The sequence below is a fragment of the Mesoplodon mirus genome, assembly GCF_964341445.2.
Source record: "Mesoplodon mirus genome assembly, chromosome: 15".
In the NCBI taxonomy this organism is placed as follows: domain Eukaryota; kingdom Metazoa; phylum Chordata; class Mammalia; order Artiodactyla; family Ziphiidae; genus Mesoplodon; species Mesoplodon mirus.
The window spans coordinates 81357174-81367219 of record NC_138991.1 but is presented as its reverse complement, the minus strand read 5'-3'; the positions used below and the strand labels follow the sequence as shown (position 1 = coordinate 81367219).

The 10046-nt window shown below is 42.2% G+C and overlaps 1 protein-coding gene across 1 annotated transcript; it reads right to left on the bottom strand.

Moving 5' to 3' along the window:
- Positions 1-5877: 5877 nt before the first annotated feature.
- On the bottom strand, positions 5878-8576 carry OTOR (otoraplin). Its single transcript, XM_082644951.1, has 4 exons — positions 8446-8576; positions 7939-8078; positions 6902-7012; positions 5878-6079 (listed from the first exon to the last, which is right to left on the bottom strand). The coding sequence occupies exons 1-4, from the start codon at positions 8558-8560 to the stop codon at positions 6056-6058; spliced, it is 390 nt and encodes a 129-aa protein (XP_082501077.1). The 5' UTR covers positions 8561-8576; the 3' UTR covers positions 5878-6055.
- Between the last annotated feature and the right edge of the window lie 1470 nt (positions 8577-10046).

Genomic DNA, 10046 nt, shown 5'->3' with positions numbered 1-10046 from the left:
ACACCACGGTGTTTGTAGGTGATACAGCTGAGAAAACGTAGTAGCATGGAAAGGCCTTTAAGTCACGAAAATTGTATTTCAAGGGTAGGACATGGAATAGTATTAGTTTGTGTGATTTTCCTTTCTCTCTTTTTTTTCCAGCATTTCAGATAGATAAGTCTGCTTGTTGAAGAAATGAGATTTTTTTTCTTCCTAGTGCTGGCTCCTATGTCTTCTTTCCATTCAGAGCTGAAATACCCACTCCCTCCAGAGATTTGTTTAAATACTACATGAACTAGCTTCCTATCTCCCTGTATTGAACTGGATCCATGAGGGCACAGCCAATAAACACGAGAAGCAATAAATGCCCACACTTATCAAGGGTCAGGAGCGCGTGACACTCAAGGCACTGACACCTTCAATTTGCCTTTTTCTAAGCCTATGAAATATTCTAGGGTTTTCTAAAACTTGACTGCACAAAAGGAGCTGCTGAATTTAACCACACTGTGAACGATGAACCAAGTCAACTGTGACTCAAGTATTTTTTGCACAAACTGTGTCTTCACAAAAGCCACTGGGGCAGGGAAGTGGGTGGGGACGCTAAAATATGGATGCTTGTAGTAGAAGTTGACTGGAGACCTGACCATCCTGACAGTCAGTCCCCTCAGTTACTCCATTTCACTTTGCCATTTCACATAGCAAGTTGGAAAAAACCCTTGTTAGGCCTGGTTAGGAAAGGGTCTTATGAATTCACGGCCAGGAATTGAAAAGATGGATCTCTAATCTTAATATCTGATGGGGATTCTGATTTACCTCTTGCAGGTTTGCAGAGAGCAAAAGCAGCTTGCCTGGGACTCTCCTGGAAGTCCAGTGGTAAAGAATCCGCCTTCCAACGCAGGGGACGTGGGTTCGATCACTAGTTGGAGAACTAAGATCACACATGCCAGGGGGTGGGCAACTAAGCCCACGTGCCACAACTACTGAGCTCGTGCGCCTCAACTAGAGAGCCCACGTGCCACAAACTACAGAGCCCATGCGCCCTGGGGCCCACTACACAGCTAGAGAGAAACCTGAGCAGGCCATGCACCCGAACGAAGAAGATCCCTCACGCCACTGAAAGATCTCGTGTGTTGCCACTAAGACCCAAGGCAGCCAAAAAAAAAAAAAAAAAGAGAGAGAGAGAGAAAATAAATAAATAAAATAAATAAATATTTTTTTAAAAAGAGAGAGAAAGAGAGAGAGAGACTTACTTAAAAAAACAAAAGCAGGTCACCCAGCCACCAGCCCCTTGAACAAGAGGTATGACTTTTAACAAAAAGGAACGCTATTACATTAGTAATATGCTGCCCAGTGGTGGGGAGAGATGAGCTCATGGTGCTTTCAGCAGGTAATCGAAGCCTTGCCTTAAATTGCCTTTTCTTGCCTTTTGCTGAATGTTTGTTCCAGGGAAATAGCCAAGAGAGGGAATTCTGAAGACTGTACTCTGAAAATGAGGTGCCTTGCAGAACAATGGACTCGTTAATTAGGTCAACCTTAATAGTTTCTGCAGGACTGCAGGGATTTACTCCAAAAGACCTCTAGCCACTAACTTATTAGTCATCCCAAGGATACGTCACAATTGCAGGCACTCAAAAGGAGTGGCTGAAATCAAGTGAAGCCGCTCTTGGCTGGGCATCAGACATCAGGGAGAGTCTGATGGCCTCCTGCCATTTGCAACATCCTTTGAGGACGCAGGAGGGTGAGAAAGGGAAGGATTTGAAGAAAGAGAGCACTGAGGCTTATAAGGGGACAATATCTCCCTGGTGCCCAGGTGTTTTTAAATGTTTCTTTGCCAGAGCACCAGAGAATTTCCCTGGTAATGAAGGCAGGGAAGAGGTACCATCCCAGACATTAAATATAACATTTGTCAAGCTTGTGTGTGTGTGTGTGTGTGTGTGTGTGTGTGTGTGTGTGTGTGCGCGCGCACGCACGCGCACGTGCCTGTGTGTCTGCATCTTTGTGCTAAGTATTTGCAGAATGTCTTGCAAACAACTTCAGAAAACCTAGGGAGAAAAACAGAAGTGTTCTGGAAAGAAAAGATGCTCAAGATATACTTTTGGTTCACTTAAAAAAAAATCTGTAGTTCTTCCAAGGTTTCAAAAATATTTTAAAAGCCTCTTAAATTAAAAAAGTTAATTTTACTAGCAATTATTACACGCCTACTGTGTACTGTGCTGTGTGATTTTACAAACACTATCTCATTTAATTTAATCCTCATAATTACCTTCAAAGTTAATTATTATTATCCTCAAAGGCATTATTATTCCCACGTGTAGATGTGCAAATTGGGAAGCAAGAGGTTAAATGAAACAAACATGTGACCCAAACAACAGAAGTCTGAGCCTTCGTCCCACACGATATGGAAGAGTCACAAGGGGTCTGAAATCTACAATGATTCCCATTGCAGGAATTCCACTGGCTTTGACACAACATGAGGCATGAACCAAGTGCAGCCTGTTTGGATTACTTGTATTTATTATATTTGACATAACAAAAGTGTATCCAATATAACATCATGTACTCTAGTAATCTATGCAGAATAACCTCCTCATTAGGATACATTCTGCTCATGCATACATTTTTCAAGAAGGAGTGGAAACCACAGTACCTCAGTCTCCAGCTGGGTCTCTGCTGTGATCCGAGGAGGCGTCCTCTCTTCCCAGTAGGCTGCCTGCACTGTCGTGTGCTTTGGGTCTTGTACAAGGCTCTCAACAGAGTGAGGGTCAAAATGTGTGGCCAGAGACCTGAACTTCCAGCATCCAGAGAGCAGAGAGACAGCGTATGGCTCTGCAGATACAGCAAGTGCCATCAAGGTGTGGACCCGAAGTACTCACGCTCTGGTGGGGCACCCCCTTTCTGAGGTGGATTTCCCAAGAGGCATTGTTATGTACACCCCTGCTAGGATGGCGATATACAAATGAGACAACCCTATTGGCTGAGCCTAAATACGATTAGTTTACGGCTGAAACCCATCTGGCTCTAGGTTTCATGGGTGAGCAAATTATATATGTTGATCTTTATAAGGTGTGGTGACCCTCACATGCTGGTGTTGATGAAGGGCTGTGGCCAGAACTGGGATCTCAAATCTAAATTATACACGTATAGTGTACACCATATCCCTGAATGGCTGGTGGAATGACTTGGGACTATGAGAATTTCAGGTGATTTTTTTTTTTTTAAATGAAACTACAAAAAAGTACGCAATCTGGAAAATGTTACAAATATCTTTGATGTAGACGTTCCAGATGGTCCGATGGGGAAGTGCAGTTTCTGATCAGTGAAGCATCTGGAGGGTTAGAGCACAGCTCCAGGAGTGACGGCCATTCTCATGCAGCCCTCTTGGGTCAGATAATAGTGGCTGCCATGTAGGGGTCCTACCATGTGCAAACCCTTTGCACACACTGTATTTAAAATTTGCAACAACTCAGCCACGAAGTTGTCATTAACCCCTTTTATTTTTTGGCCGTGCTGCAGGGCATGCGGGATCTTAGTTCCCCAACCAGAGATAGAACCTGCGCCCCCTGCAGTGGAAGCACGGAGTCTTAACTACTGGACTGCCAGGGAAGTCCCTAAGGACTTTTATAGTCAAGAAAACAGAGGTCCTGAGAGGTTAGAACCATTTTCAGGCATGCACAACTAGGAAACGGCGGCACTGACATGTACATCCCACATTCTTCCATGGTGCCCTGGGCTCTGTTCTCATCACCCAATTTTTCTGAGCCACCAATTCCACACATCCCTTAAACAAGATTTCAGGTTTTTGCCTGCCAGCGTCCACCATGCCCTGACTCTTTTCTCCTTCGATGGCTTTCTGTACTGGCCTCGTCCTGCGCTGGTACCCACTCTGAGTAGCCCTGCTCTAGGCAGTCTCCCACTTGCCCTAAGTGGGCTCATGGAATCGACTTGTCTGTGCTACTCATGTCCACTCCCCATATTGTTTCCTTATTCTTCCATAAGCAGAAGTCTTACGGAATTAAATGTGTATGCTTTTCCCCTATTCATCTGTCCTACACCAGTTTTAACTCTTATGTCCAGCCACAGAGCCTAGAAGAGTAGAAGGAAGTTTTTCCCTTCCTACATGGGTCCATGAATCCTTGAGGGTCTTGTTAAAATGCAGATTTTGATTCAGAAGGTCTGCAGTGGGCCCTGAGACTCTGCTTTCTAATCAGCTTCCAGGTGAGGCCATCCTGCTACTGGTCCAGGGATGGCATTTTGCTTTCCCAGAGCCTAAAGATGGTGTTTAAAGTTCCTGCAAGTGCTTTCATTCTTTTACTGCAGATAAGCCCCCCGGAGATTTAAATCAATCAATGACCTTGAACTCCTACATGAGACCAGTCCTGGGGGTGGGAGCAGATTTGGGCCAGGAGGGAGCCTATAGCTGGAAGCCCTGTGCCTGGGGCACTCCAGGCTGGATGCCTGAAGCCAGACACAGAGGGGCTTTGGACAAAGTGAGGGCACAATGGGGGTGCTGTGTGTCTCGAGGGGTGATGGGGTGTCTGGAATGGAGGGCCAGCAAGTAAGAGGCAGATAGAAACAGAGGTTGGATAAATGCCTCTTAGCTTAAAATTGTGTTGAGAGCTCTAGATGTTGCATGAAATCTTTTATGGAATAAAGTGAGATAGAAAAAAAACAGTAGGTGGGTTTGGGTTTAGGGGGCTTTTTCTTGGGGGTGGGGTACCATTTTATTTGACTGACCTCCCTAAGAGTTTGGCAAAAACATATTCACCTAAAGTCACAATGGGCACAGCTGGAAAATGACTCTGGGGTCCAAGCCTCCAACTCGTCCTAAATGCCCTTCTCCTCATGCTTGTGGGATGCTCAGACCCCAGAAAACTGAGGAACAAACCCCATTCCCAAACCCCACCTCCCAGACTTTCTATTCCTCAAGGTGAAAGTGTTTTTAAAAATTTTTTTTTAACTCAGAAATGGTGAAAAAATGTTTGAGTGTAGTACAGACATTTTAACATGTTACATTACATGTAAACAAACAAAAGCTCATGACTACATCAAAAGGATTATATTAGTAATACACAATCAAAGCCTATTTCCAGTTAAATGTAGAAAAACTTGTGGGTCCATCAGGACCACCAAACCTGTATCCCCTCACCAGATTTCTTAACACATCACCCTTGACTGGGGGAATTTGCACAGGAAGAGGAAATTCGAAGTTGAAATAGAAGTGGAGAAAATAACCCATAGACTTTTTTTTCTGTATATTTCAACTTGAAGGTTGAATAATATCCAGTAACAGCACATAATAAGGAGAAACTATTCCACTGCAAATATTTCATAAAGCACCCCACCACCACTTACTAAAATTTAAATTTTTAAATTTATTAAAATTAAAATTTTAAATTATTTAAAATTTGGGGAGAGGTAAGTTGATCATTTAGAAGGTAAAATGATTCAACTGAAATAATTTGTGACACATTTTTTTAAAGAGAAATTTAGAGGCATAGTCCAAACATCTATGAGTCCAAACAGCTCTTTTTCTTCCCCAACAGCTTCACATCCCAAAGGCATCAAATATTAAAAGTAACAATCCTAGAATACTCCTTGATGACATAGCCCCTTTGGGTACATTATAATACTCCAACTGGCCAGAGAGACAAATAAGTAGAAAACATCATGTCCAAAGAAAAGACCTATGACCTAAGTTTATATGGGGCTCCAAAGAGCTTGGAAGAATTACTATTTAGAAATAACTATAAATGAACTCTCTTCTATATGATCCCTGTGTAAGAGAAGATTCTCTAGGCTGAAAAATAATTCTCTACTTTCAATTCATCCACTTAGGCAAAGGTCACCCTGTCCCAGTGGGTGGGAAGACCAGGCTCGGAGAACACCCCCTCCCCCCTGTCCTTTCCCCCTCCTTCCTCTCCCCTCCCCCCCTCCCCTCCCCTTTATCTGCCATCTCCAGCCCCAAGCAAAACTCTTGAAACAAAAGTCAGAAATTAGGGACATGTATTTTTTGGTTATTTTCGCTTTTTTCTTTGTTTTTGGTGTTTCCTTTCTATCTGCAAATTTGTCTAACTTCTTACTCGCAGAAGAAGTCAATATCCTGGAAAAAAACAAAAGCAAAAAAAGATTGAGCTGAGCATGTAGGGCCAGAAAACAGATGTAGATTCTTTATTTCAAATCATATGTAATCAAAGGGAAATTTGGATTTCAAATAAGCAAAGTCTGAACCCCAGAGAGTATGACACAAGTCCTACTTTAAGTCAAAAACTACTTAAAGTGAAGATTCTCAAATACACTTTTAATTTATGGTTATTTGACACACTCAAGCTCAATGCTAAGACATGATGACAAGTGAGTCGCATTTATGTAGGTTGGGCAATGTTTTGAAGTTATTTTGCACAGCAGTTAGCTCCAGGAGAATCGTTTCAAAACAACCACCTTGCAAAGTAGCTCAAAGGGGATCTTTTATTTCTGTTCTGGGTATACAAGACCCCAGGGCATTAGGAAGAGTACAATTTTTTTTTCATGCATAAGTAGAGTCTATCTGTCACAAAAGTAGGCATTCAAAAATTTTCAAATACAGGTGCTGATATTTTTCTCAGCCCAAGTCTTTAGTCAACAAGTGTACCTATCAGTAAGAGTCAGTTAATATTATGTTTCTTTCTTTGTGACATGGAGCCCTTTCCAGGATAACTTGCATCTAAAACAAAGGGGGTTGGTAGAGAAATTTCACTAACCTTTCAACATTGATAGTAGGTATAAATATTCCCCCAGATCTCGTTGTCTAGAGATGTCACCACTGAAAGTGTCGGGGGGCTTTGCTTGATGCACCTTGTAAGTTGCATGATGCATTATTCACACCTGCCTACATCTACATTACCTTGAGATCTGAGTCCTTCCCTGGCACCCCCAGGATGCTTACCGTGGTGGGAACTTCCTTGGTGGCTTCTTGGTACACATGTTGCTCCTGGACCAAGTTGCTGGGGAAATAACCCACAGTTCCCATCTCGTCCTCAGGGTGATTGCCATAAACCTGAGTGCCCAGAAGAGTAACAGTGAGGGGAAAGCTGATGTGAGTCCTCTTTTAGAAACCCTCAGGCATCCTCCTTGCTATCCATGAGAATTACATAACTGCCAGTGCTTTGCTTCTCAGTCTGGATTCTGGGGGGCTCAGACCCAAATTTGAAGTTTGCTCACAGCAACTAAGTCAACCCACAGAAATTGTGTGTGTGTTCTTTTGTGGCCTAATCTTACTGTGTCCCTACTTTAGCATTTCTCTATGCAATCTTGTGAGCTGCCTGAAATCTTTTTTGGAACCCATAAATAAAGTCTGTACCTTTTTTAAAAAGGTAAACAGACACTGTTATTTTAAAGGACTTTTAAAGGACCCTCTCTATTTTTAAAAATTCAAATGAACAGGTCTTAAGTGAATCTAAGATTTAATTCTTTACTACTTGAGAATTCATCTCTGGAGCTGGAGCTGCAGCTGCAGTGGAGGACAGTAAATCAACCCGGCTTCATCCCTCCCTAGGGCCCACCCCTGCATGTTTTAACTGAAGAAAGCAGATTCTTTGGGATTAAAGACAGTGCTAAAGTTTCCTTAAAAATATTGAAACGTAGCCTGACTGCCAGTACACATGCCTTTTACTTGGCAAATCCACTCATATATTTTTGAATAAGTTTCAAACTCTTTGGGATGTTCAAGCCCCCATGTGTTTGACTAGATCTCTTGCCAAACCATCAAATAAACCTACATTTGGTTTTGTTATGAAATTTTCTTTGTTTCTTCAAAATGCAATAAAAGCAAATATATATGAATTTTTGCGCTTGTATCCACAGCATCTATATTGTTCTTAACAGCTAGTTTTAAATGTTAAAAGGCATGGCAGATAGGTAACAGGAAAAATTCAGAGCAACATATGTCAAGATGTGTATATATTTTAAATAATCTCATCTTACACTGCCAGACCAAAATTCTCCAGCTTCCTTTTCTTTTACCAGCTTTGAGTAAACATAGATCCACTGCCCTTTTTTAACGTTAATGAATCTACAGTCTGGGGCACTGTAATCTTCTTGAGCTCGGGCCAGAGAAATAGTATCTGGAAGAAAAAAACACTGAAATGTTTATCTCGAAGAAAAAAACATTGGCTCCTGGATTTTATCACAGCAAAAAGGCAGAGCATATAAGAGAACTAGGAAATCAGAGTGACTAATACCTCCTAATTTATAGCTCATGTTCAGTTCCAGAAGATAACTAAGGTATTAAAGCAGCACCCAGCAGAATCTTAGCCAAGTGAGTTCTTCATGGTAAGACACAAGAGGCACGGACCAGGAGAAACGATGCTAATCACATGCACATTAGAGAAAATTCACTTACGAGTACAATCAGATTTTATGCTATTGTTGCATATTTCTTTTTTTGATTATATAATAGAAAGGTAATGAAAGGCATAAAAAAGTCCTTACAGACACACTCATCATCTGCACACAGCTTCCTGGAAGCAAGTCTGTCCATAAATATTCCATGCACGGCACATATGGCCACAAGACCTGGGAGGAAAAGTAACAATAGTCTTGCCATCTTCCTTTTTTGCTGGTTTTGCTTTTGCTCTTTGAGTGGAAGTGGAGACTGACTTCAGTGCTTCCTGTCTTTTATGTGAAAGCCAGACATCTGGGTAAGTCCCCCAGCCAATGGGGAGGTGGCTACCGTTCCTCTGCTTTCATAACAGCTACTGGGCTCTAGGGGCTATTTAGCATCTGATTTCCCAAAGAGACTCAAACTCTGTGTCTTTTTTACACACAAATGGTATCCAAAATGGTCCACCGTTGTTAAAGTCACTTTCGCTGTGGTTTATTGTATCAGCAAGACATTGTTGAAAGAACTATGAGAATTTTAAGTCATTTAAAAAATGTTTTTAGTTCAAACCTCATATTCTTTCAATGTATGAGCAAAGATGTACTAACTGTAGGAAACTGTTGAAGATGTGAGATCTATACCCTTAATACAAATAATTTTGATTTAAACATTTAATAAACATCTGGATTTATATAATAGATAAGTTAAGGATGCTTACATTTACAAATCATTCATGATAGGATTCTTAGGAGTCATGTCTGTTGGGGCAAGCATGGACTGTAACACATCAAGACCCTACTAATGGGGGGTGGTGGCGGGGAGAAGGAGTAGGTGGGTTGGGAAAAATGGAACAGGCTTTTTTTCTGCCTCCTCTCTCGGAGATTTTTGAAATTCAGTCTCAAAATGCTCATGGCTCATAGAGAAGGGAGTAAAGCTGGAGGTTTGTTTCTCCTCGAACCCCCATGCCTGCTTGGCCTGCTTCAGGGCATCTTTCCCATGGGAAGAGGGACACAGTTACAAGTCATCAAAGTTGAAGCGCTGGGACTTCCCTGGTGGTCCAGTGGTTAAGACTCCGTGCTTCCAGTGCAGGGGGTGAGGGTTCGATCCCTGGTTGGGGAACTAAGATCCCGCGTGCCACGTGATGTGGTCAAAAAAAAAAAGGACAAAGTTGAAGCGCTAATACCTGTCCCCATCTAGTCAACAAATATTTCCTGAGCACCTGCTATGTGCCAGGCACTGTTGTAGGCACTAGAGACATAGTCGTGAATTAAAAAAGGTCTGGGCCCAAGGGTTTACTTTCTATTGGGAGAAGGAGACAATAGGTTTCTGCTTGTCGTAGGGTGTTTGGGATTTTTTTTCTCTCATAAGGTGGCCCCCCGCCCCCTCATTATTTCTAGACTAGAGGCCCTGTCAGGCTGCCCTGTCGAACTTGGTTGCTCATCAAGTTTTAGAGCAGAACCTCCTTTTCTCTCCCCCGAAACACTGTCACCTGACAAAATGAGGGACGAGCATTCAACTTACAAAATAGATACAAAACAATTTTCCAAGGGATAAACTGGTAAAGCAAAATATAGTACAATGAAAAAGTTTGATTGTTTTAGGGATGTGTGTGTATGTAACAAAGTTTTACTGTTTGGGTGTATGCGGTGTAGGGGTGGGAGTGGCGTGTTCTTTTCAAGGGAGGATCGCTTACACGGCTGGCCCTGATGTG

Excerpts from the sequence above, each read along its gene's own strand:
- OTOR (XM_082644951.1), bottom strand. The coding sequence starts at position 8,560 with ATGGCAAGACTATTGTTACTTTTCCTCCCAGGTCTTGTGGCCATATGT. Across the intron at positions 7,013-7,938 it reads GAGAATTTTGGTCTGGCAGT|GTTTATGGCAATCACCCTGA; the intron begins GTAAGATGAGAT and ends CTGGGCACTCAG. Across the intron at positions 6,080-6,901 it reads CCAAGGAAGTTCCCACCACG|GATATTGACTTCTTCTGCGA; the intron begins GTAAGCATCCTG and ends GTTTTTTTCCAG.